The following is a 17,992-nucleotide window of genomic DNA, read 5'->3' as shown; positions in this document are numbered from 1 at the left end:
GTTCCTGCCGGCCAGCGGGGGCGATAGCGGGCAGCATAGCATCACAATGTTATGACATCCCCAACATGCATCATTCAGGCGTCATCCACTGCTAAGCAGACCTCACAGAGGCAGACGCTGTCAGGTCTAATCCTCTTAAACTAGATTTACAAACTGCAGGCATGGTGCAAACATATCATATAGCACGAATTCAACACATGTCGATTGCGTAGCCAAGATTTAAGCCTCCGCAGTAGGTGAAATGAGAGAACAGTCAGAAATAACTTTGAAACAAAAACAGATGAATATTTCTTCACACATTTGCTGACAGCTCATGAACCGGAGTGTGAGATGACAAAGAACCATTGGGAGCCATTTCTTATCATAAATTTGCGAAAAAACACAAATAAATCAAACACAGGGTGTATGGTGGAGTGATCAAATAATGTGGTAAGAAAATGTGACAAACAAGAGTGTGAGACCTGGGATGGGGCATCCCTCCCTCCACTCGAGTCAAAGTCACCCTGCAGGACCTGTGACTACAGACTGATGGAAAAGAGTGAGACGGTATGAGGCTTTAATACATTTGATATAAAATATTCAAGCCCGTTGCATTCATCTGCCTTCCCCTCAGGCCCTTAGAGCAATGTTTGTCCTGTGCAGTTCTGACAGAGGACAAAAATGGAGAATCTCACCTGCCTCTACCAAGCGGGTTTATAATACCTCTGGAGAAAGCTTCAATATAGGCAGCATTTCAAGAAAATCTCAATGACAGTTTTTCAGCTATCACAGGACTCCTGTAAGTTTATGCGATTTTGGAAATTGAAATCTTTACTATAATGGGTAACACATTTTTAAGCATGAAAGCAATAACATGCCGTGTCACTCTAGAGCCTCTGGAAAAGGACACAGTGATAATTCTGATTGGCTGATCCCAAGCTGAGCTATGATGTGAAAGGCAGCAGGCGGAAAAATACAAGTGCATATTCTTTACTGTAGCTCAATAAAACAGTAGTCATTTTACTGTGAGAAGGTGTTTATAATTATGCTGCAGATACGATAAAGATATGCTGAAAATGTAATGTCTGATATGATGTTACGGCTGATTAATGATACATGAGCAACATTTAAAAAAAAATATGTAAAAATAAAGGAAACAAGTATGAACAATTAAATCCACAATATCATACATATCAGCTGAAATTGTATATTTAATTACCTTTAAATAAAATAAAAAGTAAGAACACTAATAATTTTATTTATTTAAGAATTTTGATTATTTTGATTTCAAGAGCATGTAAAAGGTAGTGTAAATGTAAAAAAGGAAAATAAGTATGAACAATTAAATATACAAAATCAGGTTATATGTATCCAAAATAAATAAATCAATACATCAATAGGTAGGTAAGTTAGAATAAGTCAGCAAGGGCTAACAAAGGTTGGATTTGCAGGTGTGCTTAGCACTACCCCAATCAAATGCCTTATTGTGACAACAAGCAGATTGTCTGTAATATTTGTTTAATTAATAAACAGAGAGCATGCTTCTTTCCCGCATGTGTGTGTCATGTTTATCTCTGCATCTGTAATGAGAGATGACAGAGAGAGCCCAAAGCCACAGTCCAAAGCAGAGCTCACTGACGTAACCCTGGAGGAGTCGAGCACATGCTTATCTAGGACACCAGATCCACAGCTGGCCACAGCTGGACAAACGGGCATCATCACACACCCCACCCACTCACACACACACACACAGACACACAAATACACATCACGTAATCTATAAAACCCACCCAAACACACACACACACAGTATTTACTGAACAGTATGCAAACCACACAGCTGTTGTGGATTACACAACCCAAGTGCTGATTTTTCCTCCATGCACACCCAGCTTTTGATGGGCTCGCCCTGGGTTTGACCTGAAGCAAGATCAAGTTTGCCTGAACCACAGAGTTACCGTCCCAAATCATGAATATATTTAGCACTGCATGCTCCCTGCCTGCACTGCACCCAAACATGTAAAATGCACACCTCTCGCAAACATACAACCCCCCCCCCCCCCCCCCCCCGGCCCCCCCACATATCCCCATACCTCTCTCTCTCTGTCTCTCTCTCTCTTCCGAACAATCATACACAAAAAGTATTGCCAATCTAACCAATCTTCAAGCAATCTACCACAACAAGTGTCTCTGCCTGGCCTTTGACATTGAGCACTGAGAGGCAGGCATCAGAGCCCTTACCTCTCCACTTCTCTATTATAAACACACTGCCTTGAGGCTGTTTCGCTGCTCTTAGAACAAACTGAGATCCCTAGCAGAACAAAAAAAAAACATCCTTTACCACAACGGTGTCACACAGATTGTTCTCAGCAGACTCCATGCTGAAAACATGAACTCACACATACATTTATAGCTGTCACTGTACACTTTGAAAAGAAGTGTAGTGCTCTCGAACAGAAAATCTGCAAGAAATTAGCTTTGTATAGCAACATATATATATATATATATATATATATATATATATATATATATATATATATACTTTTATTCAACAATGAATGAGGTCAATAAGACATTTTTAATACAGCAGATGCATTACATTTATCAAAAGCAACCGTAAAAGAATTTTGGTCACACTTTAGATTAGCATCCAATTCTCACTATTAACTACCTATTAACTACAATTTTTGCCTAAATAAACTACTAATTACTGCTTATTAATAGTTAGTAAGGTAGTAGTTAAGTTAAGGTATTGTGTAGGATTAAGGGATGTGGAATATCATGCAGAATAAGGCATTATGTGCTTTATAAGTATAAACAGTCAATAATATGCATGCTTATAAGTATTTAGTATCAGAATGATACTAAAAGTGACACTGAGAACTGGGGTAATGTCTGCTAAAAAATTAGCTTTGCCATCACAGGAATCAATTACATTTTAAAATATATAAAAAATAGGAAACCGTTATTTCAAATTGTAACAATATGTTACAAAATACAGTTTTACTGTATAGAGCTTTGGTGAGCCTAAAATACTTATTTCAAAGACAGAAAAAAAGCACATTAACTGCCACAACCAGCATAACACAGAACACTTTCAGCAGCTGACTGCCGTGCTGAAATCATCATCTCACACACAAATCTATAGTTGCCACGGTGCACCTTGAAGAGATGTGCACTGCTTTTGAACACTCTTTTCTTTTCTTTTTTTAGAAAGGCTATAGGCCAGAAAAGGAAATCCATCCATTTACTGTGACTCTCAAATCTTCAAGCTATATCTTTTCTTAATCTTTATTATTCCTCTGAAGCTCACTGGCCTGGCTGGATGGACGATTTGATGGCAAACGGCATCCACACTGTGATGTTTGCCATCTCTAAGGAGGGAGGGGAGCCACTCACAAAGGATACATTAACAGTCCTTCCGTCCAGATGGCTGAATGAGTTCCAGAGGGGAGAGCCAGGAGACACACACGCACACAGACAGATAAGATGTGGGAAAGGCCACTAGCCTTAATTTTACTTGAGACGGCATGCTCGAGCACATCTTATCATATTCCTGCAGAGCAGTATGCCATGCTGGGATCAAAGTGCTCATATTTAATGTTGAAGGGCCTGTATGCACAGCATGCCTACATCCAAGACACGGACAGCGAGAGCTGGAAAGCGGGCTGCAAAATATTTGCAGAGATGTGCATGTTTGACAAGGTGAAAAGGGGAGTCTTTGAACTCTACAGCCTAAGTGCTAAATGATGTGTAAGCATTATGGGTTGCACAGATTCATTTAGATCTGCCAGAGTCAACTTGTTGGGTCTGTTTCTACTAATTCTGGATCACATGAGTTCAGCTGTGCTTGTGCAATAGTTGGTGACAACAACAGGAGCAATCTTCTTCAATCCACACACTGCATCTATCGAAGCAGACTTTCCAACTGAATGTTTAATTAAAACACATCAATGATAGTAATATATTATTGATGTGATACGTATAAATACATATAATAATATGAATACAAAAATGCATACAGTATATGTATATATACTGTATGTATATGTATGTATTCAAACAATAGATAGATAGATAGATAGATAGATAGATAGATAGATAGATAGATAGATAGATAGATAGATAGATAGATAGATAGATAGATAGATAGATAGATAGATAGATAGATAGATAGATAGAACAGCAGAACAATAGATAGAATGATATATGTATCGTCCTACCTATCGATCTATCTATCTATCTATCTATCTATCTATCTATCTATCTATCTATCTATCTTTCATTTTATTGTTCTATTGTTCTGTCTGTATATATATACACAACAGACAGACAGATAGATAGATAGATAGATAGATAGATAGATAGATAGATAGATAGATAGATAGATAGATAGATAGATAGATAGATAGATAGATAGATAGATAGATAGACAGATAGAACAGCAGAACAATAGATAGAATGATATATGTATCGTCCTACCTATCAATCAATCTATCTATCTATCTATCTATCTTTCATTTTATTGTTCTATTGTTCTGTCTGTATATACACAACAGACAGACAGACAGATAGACAGATAGACAGATAAGATGGATGGATAGATAGATAGATAGATAGATAGATTGATAGATAGATAGATAGATAGATAGATAGATAGATAGATAGATAGATAGATAGATAGATAGATAGATAGATAGATAGATAGACAGATAGATAGATAGATAGATAGATAGATAGATAGATAGATAGATAGATAGATAGATAGATAGATAGATAGATAGATAGATAGATAGATAGATAGATAGATAGATAGATAGATAGATAGATAGATAGATAGATAGATATAGAGACAGAGCCTGACAGAAATTACACGACTGAGACATGATTGTTTGCGCAGTCGACAATGCAAGCAGCATGAATCTGGCAACAGAGATTATGCACGCTTTTGTTTCTCACCCGCGTCATCTCAGCTGCGTGGACATTCTCTCCCCTCACACACTTTCCGTAAACACAGTGTTGAACTTGCCAACAACAGCTAAGACAGCTGATTCTGCAAGGCGTATGGTGAGTCAATATCAGAAGGTAAACACTGACCTGTGAATAGTCTACAAGCTGGCTACTTTTCTGGAAAATGATTAGTCGTTTACCCTTCAAATACACCAGTGGCCCGCTTAGACTAGTCTTAAAAGGGAGTCATCTAAATTTTATCTTTAAGACTGGTCCTAACTTGTTAAAGTCAATTTCATACAGTATCGGTCTAATTTACTATTTGGTCAAACTTGTTCTCAAGGCGGAGTTTTACCATAGAGGCTAAGTTTATGCAACTGACCCCTGTAATAGAGACTTGGATGAACTACACGTCCATAGGCACCAACTAAAACACATATGGCACTGGCAATAACCTGAAGGCAGGCCAAATGTGGAACAAGCTGAGAACAAAAAAGACTGCTCTAAAAAAAGCATAATAACAATACAGTAGAGAATAAATCTGGGAATATTTGGCATACCTGGAAGAACAAATCGTACCCGACACCTGAATTTGTACCTGAGTGTGTTTCGAACAACAAATATTCAGGTAAAAGGAACAAACAACATGTCATGCTCAGCAAATGACTGGAAGTAAGGCATCACTCCAAAAAGCACCGGCGTCAAAGTGCAACTTCCCGTGTTTTTTTTATTTTTCCTTCGTTTTTTTTTTTTTTTTAGCAGGCTATTTTTATGTGCTTTGTTGCATGATGAAACGCATTCCCTGCGCAGGAATTTCTTTATGTCTGCCTGTGGCAGGTGCTTTAAGAGATGCTTGGTATTGTTGGTGTGTAACTCAAACTATCAATGATTTAATATTTCACTTCAAATGGAAAGCGAGAGATGTTGTGGAGAGAAGATCCTCAGCATAGCATCCTATTTTATAATTCACACTGTTGCCTGGCAGGTTGAGAAGCTCTTTGTGTAGCTTGAGTCAATGAGTCCCTGAGATTCCATCGCATTTCTCCCTCTCATTATTCAGGGGATGTGCAAAGTTTGTTTTGGGGCGGAATGCAGCGTGCGAGGGTCACGGATCGTTACTGGGAAACATAAGGGAATGAGGAAGGGAGATAAACATGGAAGATGGGATGGGAGATTAGAGGAGAGCCAGAGTTTGGGGTGACAACACTGAGATTGGAGTCATTTACATTATCCCTTCAAAGCTTTTACCATGCCAGGATTACACCAATGAGACCAACACTACTGCTCTGGATGGCTCTGCTCACTTTAGTATATCTACACACATCCTGTATATATCCACAGAACACAAATCCCTCCCTCTTTCCATTTTTTAAACATAAACACACACTCACAGCTCGTTTTCCAAACAATGTGTATCATGTAGCAATAATAACCATTTTCTAATTATAATGTTTACAGTCTCAATTTCTGATGCATTCAGAATTCATTTCATTTTCACCTGCTAAGAAAAGAAAATATGTATGTTGCTTTTAAAATCATTCTTCAAGCTTATTCCAATTAGGCCTATTCATGTCACGATTTAGATCCAATGAAGACGATGATAATGGAAAGGTAACAAGTTTGTTTAGTAGTAAACTCAAAATAAATACCAATATGCAAGACAGCGTGGAACGCACAAACAGTGAGCACTTAACACAGACGATAACCGACCGATAACTTAAATACACAGATGAACAATGAAGACAAGGTGATAACAGCTGAACACGGTGAGTGATGACGATGATGATTGCTGGCAGGTGCGGATAGAGATGGAGTGAGTGCAGGTCGAGGTGAGCCGGAGAGGATGATAGGACATGTAGTTCAGACGATGCATGACTGTGACAATTCATAAATGAATGCTCAGTATTGCAGACTTCTTTTTTTTTCATAATAAACAAACTGGTAAACAGGGAAAAATATTCAACATTATTAAAAAATGGTCTAAAAACATTTGATGAGAATGTTCCTTGTGCCCTTTTAGATTATGGCCGAAGTCAGAAATTATGTGTCATTTCTTTTAAGCAAGACTTTTTGAGGTTTCCAGTGCAGAATAACTCGAAAAGAGGCATAAAGAGCAGATGAGCCCATTTACAAAGCAATATTCAAGGCCGTCACAGATGGTGTGAAATTGGGTATTGACTCTAGAGGTTAACATGCAGGTCCAGTGGGGGGGCTCACAACAATTACAATAGAATTGATGTAGGATCCATTACAATTAATACATTTCACATCAAAACACAAAATTATTATTTTATAAGAAATTTGTATTTTTCAAACAAATCGGTAACTGACAAGTAAAGTTACCCACTTCTCCAGATGCTTTAAAGCTTTTTGCTTTAACATGAAAAAATTAACAAATAAATCTTTACTAAAATCTTTTGATTTATTATGGTCCTTTGAGAACTTTAATTTATATTATTCAGCTAAAATAGAGCAGAGCTAAATCAGATCAAATGTGAAAGTGAAAATACAGGGGAAAATATTGGTAATAAAGTATAAAATAACATTTAGAATTCAAATAAAGTAGATTTTGCAATAAATAAATATTAAAATGATTTTTATTTGTCAACATCAAAATGTAAACTACTATAGCTCAGCTTTACATACATATACATAGTATATAAATAAATAAATAAATAAATAAAGATATATATATATATATATATATATGTATGTATGTATGTATTGAAACGAATGATAGAACAATTGATAAAACGATAGAACAATATATAGTATATGAAGACTTCAGATGCTAAAGCCTCTAAGTGCCATATGAAATTTTCTTCTAAAATTAGCATTTTTATCAAGCTCGTATATTTAGGTTCAGTAATTTCACTTTAATGACAATAATAGGTCATTTTCATTGCCATAAAAGTGAATTAACTGAACATAAACATGCAAGCTTGATAAAAAGGATCATTCTAGAAGAAAATTTCAGATGGCATTTAGAGGCTTTTGCATCTGAATTCTTAATATATGGAGATGTATAAATTTAATTTTTTTATAATATGAAATGATAATTTCATAATTTTTTCAATCAATTTCTCCATTCCAGGTGGATGAGGCAGATAGGCCTGTAAAACAGCACCTGCTCTCCTCACAGCCCGGTGTTGCCAACTCTAGCTAGGGAGAAGTGTCAAAATGGAGTCTGCATCAACAAATGCATACAGTACCATTATTCTTTAAGTACTTTAGCCGCTTATAAGCATTCCAATGTACCAGCAGCAGAAAAGCCCAAATGTCACTTCCATCTATGCTTATCTATCCATTCAGAGGTGAGCTGATAACTTGCGTAATTCGATAGAGAGGATATGCAATAACTGAACTGTAATCCCCTTTACTCTGCCACAGCAGTATGCAATAATGTCATGTCATATCTTGTTATACAACAAGATGTGAGTTTCAGCCTATGAACGAATGGGTAGGTGGTGGGAAAGGCAATAAGAAACCAAAGAATAAGAGGTATTTTTCTTACACAAAGCTATATTGTGGCTTCAGTGGTCGTTTGGACCACTTTATGGTGCTTATTTGAAGCTTGAAAGCAACCAGGACCATCTTAAATAAATGTATATATATATATATATATATATATATATATATATATATATATATATATATATATATATATACTGTCCAAATGAATCAAATTGAATCGCAAACAATTTCAGACTTTCTGATAAATAAAAAACAACTTGATTTCTGAAATATCAAGGAAAATAATTCTTGGGGCTTCCCAGGAAAAAAAAGCAATGCCCCTTTTCCAAACTAGTATATATATATAAATAAAAAGGGGCCCAAGAATTATTTTCCTTGATATTTCAGAAATCAAGTTGTGTTTTATTTATCAGAACTGGCGTTGACAGATTTGCAAGTAAATCACTATTGGTCAAACTGGTTAAACAGGTTTGCAAAAAGTCTGAAATTGTTTGCGATTCAATTTGATTCATTTGGACAGTTCACTGAGGCATTGAATCATTTGCTGCCATTTCTCACACTGAATAGTAATGGGATTCTTAAACACTGGAATATTTACACTTATAAATACACTTATATTCACAATTCAGTGCAGTAAAAGTAAAAAAAAAAAAAAAAAACACTTTCAATGATGAAGCAGCTCTTTATTGTGCGTGTAGCTTGTGAACCACTCTTTACTCCAGGCAATGGCAAGTTACCCATATATCCGTAACAGCATAAAAAAAATAAAAAAAAACATTTTTGACAGGGGGCCTGTGCCCCAGTACTGATAAAAGGCTAGAAACCCTTCTGGTTTGACCACCAAAGCAGCCTTGACCAACATAGAAAACAGAAGTCTTTTCAGTAGGGAAGTGTGCCATTACCAATACTTTTTGCTGCATTGGATCACTTTTTAATCCCTATTTATCTGTGTATTACAAGAGGTTAAAAGTACTTCTGGCTGCCTCAACATCACAGTAAACAGGTGAAAGCAGGTTGTGGCATCGCGTGTTTGTCCATAAAACGCTCTATCCTATCAGTTTGGTGTTGAAAGACTACGTTGCGGTGAAAAAAAAAACATGCATACATGACTCCGGCCATCCCCAGCACTTAAAAAAAAAAAGATGCCATTAATTATTTACATTTCCTGCCACATACGTTCTACATGTTTCTCATTCTGTGCATTAATATTTCAGCCTACTCCACGACAAACTCTTGGCTTCCTAGTGGACATTTTGTCCACATAAATCACAGTGACATTATAGAAGCCTAAGATGGCCTTCACTGCCACTTACCACAAGTACACATAGGGGCGCATTAATCTCGCCCTCTCTCTAGACAGAGGAGAGAGCCCGGCTCTCACGGCACACTAAAATGTCACTAACAAACAAGGCCGCTCCGGAGAGGACTGTCTGTAAGTGCACAGTTACACAAAGACCATGAGGACAACTTCGAAGTCTGGTGAAAATGTCACGTCACTTTTCGAAGATAAAAGTCAGCTAATCTGCAAGATAACAGCGACTGAGTATGGTACTTCATTTTAGAACGGCCTGCGAAACATCAGGTGGAGTGAGAAGTTCTTCCTCAAGGTTCGTCTCTTACTCTCTGAGCCTCTAAGGTTGTGATTGGTGGTCGGGCATCACGTGGCTATCCTGTTGCTGGTATCTGGGGAGAGCAGTGTGGTAGCAGCAGCTGGAACTACGCTCCTCTTGGCCAGGGCAAAAGCCTCGCTGACCTCCCATGAGGCGGCGCTAAATGGATTTCTGTCTTTAATCCCAGTGTATGATTTTATGGTACACCTTCCCCACAGGAGCCGCAGGGATTGCGGTGTACGCCGTACTTGAGTGCATGCTATGTGTTAGCACGTCAAAAATATTAATCACCATGTCAGAGCTTTTTTCTTTCTCGAGCCCTCTATTTTAGCAGCTAGAATGTGATTTACTGGCTATGTTTTTCCCCAGGCTTTAGCCTGACATGTTCTCAGTGTGTCTCTCTGATGCCGCTGCACTTTCATACCTGACAAAATCCGCTCAACCATGCCGGCTTCTGACTGTGCCGCGGAAGGTGTGTGTGGAATCACAATGATGTGTCAGTGAAGAAGCATCCCCGCCCCCCAAAGGCAGATAGCCAGCTGCATTTAGAGTGCCAGCCGCCCACTGCCTCCTTACACAGGAAGTAATGAGGCTTGGCCCCTGAGCCAAATCAGCCCCAAACATAGATAGGACACACAGACAAACATAACACATACAGGAAACTCAGGCATGAAGACAAGGAGGGAGAGGGAAAAGTAAATATGGAAAAAAAGGAGAGGGAGAATATATAGGATAATATTAGAGTTGGAAATGTAAAGGCGGAGGACTATGTGCATCAGGGTGAAAGAAATGGAGTCGGAAGGCAGGGAAGAAGATGAGCGGCTCAGGTTTCATTGCTGCAGCTAATGGACGGCTGCATGCCATCCTTCAGAACAATGGGATAATGATACAGATATGAATGAGAGATGCACTCTCATTGGGCCGTTTTTTAAACGAAGTTAGTGTATCGCTTATTCAATTGGGCTCCTATGGAATATACAACATACTCTCTCTCCCGGTGCATTACCATACAAGTCCCACCAAAACATGATCGTTTTGCAGTCGTAAAGTTGAATGCGTTCGCACATGGCCGCTACCAGTGCATTTCATCATGTTCCTTCTCAGACGATCATCAGAGAGAAAGTCCAAGCAAGGGCGGAACAGGATTGTATTATATTATACAGTGATGCATTACCCGACACAATATTGCACATTCAAAATCCAACTTACAGTCCACTACTCTTTTTCTAGTTGCCAATTCTATTCATAAAACTGCTTGGCCCAACAATAACACCTCCCTTACTTGATGCAGATGTATTCCAAGAACCAAATCTGTTCTCCAACCATCTCATATTTCACAATATAAAGAAATTGCACATGCTTTTAGAACGATGTACACAATTCAATATGTCATATAGACCGAGGCTTTCTGTCAACTGTTGTTTTTAAAGATTTAGCCCAGTTAATCAAAGGCGTTTCACCTCACCACATTAGTGCCTTGGAGTATTTAGTCTTCATAACATACCAAAACCATTTTTTTGCTTGGATTGATGGAATTCACGCAGGTCATCCTTTAGGGTGAAAAATATGAAATTTCTTATAAATAAGGAAAAATTGCGATCAAATTTTTTTATCAAATAAATGCAGCCTTGTTGAGCATAAGATCATTTTTCCTATCCCCAAACTAATATGCATTTACTTGTTGTAGTTGAGATTTTAATATTTGCATTTTTGGGCGAGGACCCACCATTTGAGAAACACATCTTTATGGGTATACCCATAAAAACCCATAAAAACATAAAAACCCACAAAAAAAAAAATTTCTCACAGGTCCTATCCATCAAGTGGAGATGGATCTAGCAGCGTACGGTATTTCACCCGATTATGCCAACAAGAACGCGGCTCAGGACAGGAAACAGTGGAGAAAGATCGTGGAGTTCGTATGCGAAGGCAATTTTCGTTCAGCACCCACGGTTCCATATAACCTATGGCCAAGTTAGGACTACGGAATCACGGGAGAGAAATAAATAATAACAGGTCCTGTGAATTTTAGCAATGACCCTGGCACAGACAATGTAGACGTATTAATAAAAGAAAAAGACAGCCATGTGGTCTGCAAGAACCATGACCGAAAGCATGATTTATCGTCCTTCTCTGGCCCCAGACTAGAATCAGGGCCCTCTTTTGCCCCTCATCCCTTCCTTATCTGTATTCGCCCCAGGGCACTTTCAGCTCAAGAGAAAATTCACTGCACTGTGAAAGAGAGAATGTGTGGTATTAAATTATACATAAGCTTCTCTTTATACAAGCGGTTTGCCATGTTCTCACTGTTGACTAGGGTGTCAGATTTAGTTCCAGTATAAATAACTATATATATATATATATATATATATATATATACACGGACTAAAATCAACACTCACCAATGGTGTCAGTCGCCTGTTGGCCAGTAACAATTTTTTGAATTCTAATAATGTAATTATGTGACAACATGAACATGAACAAACGTGAATGACCAAGTGCTGGAACATGCGAATTCACTCAGAATTATGTACAAAAAAAAAAAAAGACAAACAAATACCTGTATCGGCGAGTATCCTAGTAAACATAGTCGGTTATGTGTTAAGTGAAGGCAAACACAAAATGCATGATCTGTGCGTGTATTTAGTCTTAAAGTAACAGCTTCCTAATAATTCTGCTAATGTCTGCATTTTCAATATTAACCAAACAACAAAGACATTTTTTGTATTTAAAGAATTTAGGCTATTAAATGTTAAGCTAGCAGTTTTAGCTGTGGTGTCAAATAAGAATATAGGAATATAAATTTTCACTGGTGTCTAAAATGTTGGTGTCATAACTCTCCACAATCTCCAAGATATGATTATTGACAAAGAAGCGGGTGGAGTAATGTGAAATGTCATTTAAGTTACCTCTGTAATTGTCTATTTATTGTAAGGGGCTGTTTAAGGTCCCAAGACTGGATGATATTCAAACTCCACACTGGCTAATTGGGGCTGACATACAAAATTGATGTCCTGTTTTTAACACCTAGCTTTATAAATAAACAACATCACAGATTTGATTACAGAAGTACATCCAATTAGCATGCAGATTAATGCTAATTCCCAATTCCCAAATAAAACAGAACATTTTTCAGTCGTTTTACACAAGCCTGCATTTTACATTATATGGATACCACATTCTTTCAGTATTCATGAATGAATTGAGCAGTGTTTGAGAGTAACTAAGTCAAACTCACTATCGGCTTCTTTCAAATTAGTGTAGCTTTTCCAGTAACAAGCTATTTTTACCAATGAGTACCATGTAGTGTGACTAAACACAAAACAATCAAACATGCTCCCGCCTGATATGCATCTCTCATATGTATAGCGTTGCACAGTCAGGTTCATTTTAGTAAACTAGTTTGTTCAGCGTTCATGTGAATGAACAGACTGAAGAAGAAAAAAAACTCAACAGTTTGAATCCCTACACTGCATTTTAGATTTCCATTTATTGCTGAATATTTAATTTAATTCTGCTGCTCATTACTTTGTTTCTACTTCAAATAAATTAGGTAAGCTTTAAATAGAAATTTTTATATAATAATTTTATTCAGCAATGAAGCATAAAATTTATCAGAAAAAATTTTTAGTATAGTAAGCCTAATTGACATTGCTCTTTCATTAAAAAACAAAATAAAATCCTTTTGTTCTGGCCAAATACGGCTAATTAAATTATAAAATAAGTGGCTTGATAAGTAGCCTCAATGTAGCAAAGTGCTAGAGATTGAATGAATAAGGAGTAGCTTGTAGCCTAACAGCTATAATTTCGAACAGCAACCCTAACACTGTTACTGACAGTATTATCATACAGATCTAAAAGGAAATACATGGAGTCATACAGACAAAAATTACAATGTAAATACTATTTCCCATGTGCAGTGGTCTCATATCTCTCTTCTTCAGTTATCGTGTGTGTGTGTGTGTGTGTGTGTGTGTGTGTGTGTGTGTGTGTGTGTGTGTGTGTGTGTGTGTGTGTGTGTGTGTGTGTGTGTGTGTGTGTGTGTGTGTGTGTGTGTGTGTGTGTGTGTGTGTGTGTCTCCCTGCGTGAGTGTCTATCCAGTGCCTCAAGTCTACCTACCAAACCTACTGCAGTACTCATATCTTTACTTATTCTAAATGGAATCTCCACCCTAAGACCTGATCTCCACTGACAGGACGAGAGCAGCCAGCACCCTCTCCAGAACTACACTTACACTGTTTGCATTCTATCTGTCTCTCCTCCTCTCACCTTGAGCATCTGCTTTAGATCAGGCAAATATCTCTCTAACAATAGACCTGCTTTAAATGTGTGAACATGCTTATGCTATTGGTAAAAAAATTGGAAGCTCCAACACAGAGTCATTATTCTTGATATGAAACAAACAGAGGAAGTGGGTAGACCTTAGTCCACCTTATATAGAGAGGATAAAGACAGATGAAAAACAGGGCTCTCTCATTAACATGCAGAACTAATGAACTCAGCAGCAAGCACGAACACTATTAGACTGCTTGACTGCCTCTTTTGTAATGCAGAGAAGAGAGCTGTAATATGTATATTCATGCACATGAAGTTGGGAAGGGATTTTATTAGAGGAAAGCAAAATAATGAGACCTGAAAAAAGGTGTTTCATAAAATCATGTTATCACAGACAGTGTGGCAAGCTCACGCACACTATCATATCTACACATCCACATCCATGCATGCAGACAATCTAAATGTTTAGAAGATTGCACTTACGCGTCCTAAAACGATGGTGTGGCCGAGTAGGCTTGGTAGAAGGGCCCTTGGAGGAGCGTCCAGGGTTCCAGCGTTGACCAGGCTTGGAGGGGGACGCAAGGGTGGATGTTGGTTGGGCCGCTTGGGTGGAGGTTGTGCCCGTCATAATCGTAGTGGTTGTCATGCTCGAGGTGGTTGTACTCGGTGGCCCAGCCCGTGAAGAAGGGGATGCGTTTTTGCTCCCACCCTCCCCGTTGGGTTTTCGGATCGTGGTGCTGCGTGGGGTGACCTCCTTTGCTCCCGGTTGGACAGGATTGGTGGCCCGTGTGGCAGTAGTGGTGTTGGTCACTCGCGTTCCTACTCGGTTATGCAGGTGTGGAGCTCTGTTCCCCGAACCTCCCCCTAACGCCCCGCCTCCACTGCTGCTACTGCTACTGGCCGTGTGGTTTGTGGACTGCCCAATTCGAGTCCTTTGAACTGTACCTGTACCCTCAGCTGCTCGGGTCGCTGAACCCGGAGCCACTGAGGGTGTAGTGGAAGTGGTAGACGTGGAGCCATCAGAGCCCTTCGGCAGGGCACTGGGTTTAGATAGGAAAATGGGGTCCTGTCCGATACGATTTGCGTCCACCAGGTCAGTCGGGACATAATCCTGCACTGAGCCTACCACAATCCATTTTAGAAGCATCAGGCTAAGGCCCAGGCCCACAAAGCCCATCAGCAGGGGCACAACACAAAGCCAGGTCTGCTGGCGGGGCCATACGGCACAGGGGCCACAGCGGAGGGGCCCTGGGGCCCGGGGAGAGGCTTGTTCACCCCCAGGCTCTTCCAGGGTCATGGTCTCCATGGTGGCCCCTAGTGCTGTTCTCTCACTCATGCTTCTGGGGTTCAGGGCCCAGCCAGGAAGTAGTGCAAGCAGCGGAGGGGGCTAGGGAGGGAGCCAAAGCTGGGCATCTCATTAATATTCATTTAACACTCTTCCACAGCTACGGATACATGCAATACTGACTACTCACATGAATAGAACAGCAAACATCAGCCTATATACAAATACATGAACAGATAAATATATAAATTCTATACAATACAGTAAACAAACCTTAAAACCCAAAGACACCAATAGTCACGTACACACGCACACATACACACACTCAATAAGGAACCGAACAGGGCTGGGTTTGGGAGAAGAGTGGGTTTTGGGAACAAGCCTCTGTTTAGTTCAGCTTCCCGTAGAACAGAAGGTAATTCCCAAGACGCTCCATATATAGCGACGAAAAAATAGAACAAAATTAAGTTTTGCGGATCCGTCTGTGTTTTGCCCGTAGTCAAATTTTCCTTGTAAATCCGTGAGTGTTTGAGCGAGGGCAGCACCCTGCTGCAGATCTTTTCTCACAGCTGCATTAACGCATCGGTCGTCGCGGCTGGCGCAGCCCTGCCTCTGTATGTGTGTGTGAGTGTCTGTGTGTGTGGACAAGCTCAGGTAGCGGCAGAAGCACAGCTCCACTCAAGGGACAGCTCTGCGTCTCTCTCTCCCCCAACACGGCACTTCGTCTGTGGCTACGCAGCTTGGATCTTCTCTCTAGTCTTTACAGCGGTGCATCAGTGGACACAGGCAGCCGGTAATCCACCCCAGAGGAGAGCACAGCGCAGCGCGGGAGAATGATGTACTGTGATCAGGCAGAGATGGCTGCTAGGGTTAAATCCATCAGATAATTTTCCCAATCCCTGCCCTTAGTTCTCCTGTTCTGTCAGTGCACATCCTAGCCTCTGCCCTGCATCCTTCATTGCACCAGAATTCAAAGGTAGTCCTGTATCTGAGCTTGCTACATTCCCACACTGAAAGACTCAGACCTTGGCAAATACACAGGCACATAGAGTGTGAGAGAAGCAAGCAGAGGGAGAGAGAGAGCGGAAACAAGAGAGAGGGAGAGAGAGAGATTGAGAGAGAGAGAGAGAGAGAGAGAGAGAGAGTAAGCGATAGAATGTGCAGCGGAGAGAAAGCAGAAAAGGTGGGAGAGTGAGTGGGTGAGCAGCAGACTGTGAGAGAGTGAGATAGAGAAGGGAGGGGGGAAAGGAGAGATCGCTGCTCTGAAAACTGATGCGGCTGCTTTTCTTACAGGCTGCAGTGTGTGTGTCTGCATGTGTGTTTTCTGGTGTGTTTGTCTCAGAGGGGGGTGGGGGTGAATGATGCTAGTTATAAATTTCTTGAGCAGCCACGCTTTCCCTTCCTGGCCCTTCCTTCTTTGTTGACTGCATATGTCCAGATTGACAAATATGAACTGCTCAATGACTATATTTGAGCTCGTTTGTGACCAGACATGGAAGAGCAAGGAGGTTTTGAAGGAAGGAAGGAAGGAAGGAAGGAAGGAAGGAAGGAAGGAAGGAAGGAAGGAAGGAAGGAAGGAAGGAAGGAAGGAAGGAGGAAAATAAAGCGGTGAGGAAGGAGGGAGGGACTGTGGGAAGGAAAGAGAGAAAGAAAGAGCAAGGGGAAGAAAAGAGGGGAGAAAGTGAGGAAGGGGAAAGAAAATAAAAAGTAAGGAGAACAGGCCAAGGGAAGAAAAGAGCAAAGGGAGGAAAGAAAGAAAGAAAGAAAGAAAGAAAGAAAGAAAGAAAGAAAGAAAGAAAGAAAGAAAGAAAGAAAGAAAGAAAGAAAGAAAGAAAGAAAGAAAGAAAGAAAGAAAGAAAGAAAAAGAACGAAATAAATAATTGCTATGATATTAAATCCTGCATAGGTTGAAGAGAAAGAGCAGCACATGTAAAGTAGTTCAAATCCCCAACAGACACCCGTCTCACAGACACACCCCTGAGTGCCTGAGGGACTGCATAAGGAGAGGCTTCTGGAAGACAAATAGGGATATACAGAGTAGTCTGTCAAATTATGAAGACTTGATTTTAAAGTCTCGAACCAGGACAAGCAGGGGGTAAAGACTGATGTTTTTGCAGGAGGCTACCCAGCCTTAAACAATGATAGAAATAACATTATTCAACATCCACTCACTTTCAATCTATTTCCACTCTGCAGCAAAGTTTACCAAATAGGACAACATACCAAAAGGACAAGCTCTGCTCCTGGTCCCTTCCTCTAGTTTTATTTTCGATATCTCAAAAGAATCAAATGCAGATAAGATCAAAAAAAATTAAAAAAACTTTCTGTGGGTTTTATATTTACATGTAAAATTGAAGTTAAAGGGGCACTTCACCAGTGGCAAAATAGCCTTCAATAAAACTTGGATGCCTATGCAGTA

The 17,992-nt window shown here is 39.7% G+C and overlaps 1 protein-coding gene across 3 annotated transcripts in view; it reads right to left on the bottom strand.

Annotated features, from left to right (window-relative positions):
- nrg3b (neuregulin 3b) overlaps positions 1-16,640 on the bottom strand; it is a 222,679-nt gene extending 206,039 nt beyond the window's left edge. The window contains exon 1 of one of the 3 annotated variants that reach the window (XM_077200685.1): positions 14,772-16,640. In XM_077200685.1, coding sequence (XP_077056800.1) covers positions 14,772-15,624 — 853 coding nt within the window. In that variant the 5' untranslated portion in view covers positions 15,625-16,640. The remainder of the gene's footprint in view (positions 1-14,771) is intronic. The other 2 variants (XM_077200684.1, XM_077200686.1) reach the window with 2 other exon arrangements.
- Between the last annotated feature and the right edge of the window lie 1,352 nt (positions 16,641-17,992).

This window comes from Siphateles boraxobius, unplaced genomic scaffold (genome assembly GCF_051911475.1).
Source record: "Siphateles boraxobius isolate OS27281-9 unplaced genomic scaffold, OSU_SipBor_1 46, whole genome shotgun sequence".
Classification (NCBI taxonomy): Eukaryota; Metazoa; Chordata; class Actinopteri; order Cypriniformes; family Leuciscidae; genus Siphateles; species Siphateles boraxobius.
The sequence above is the reverse complement of the archived record's forward strand: the minus strand, read 5'-3'. Positions and strand labels throughout refer to the sequence as shown.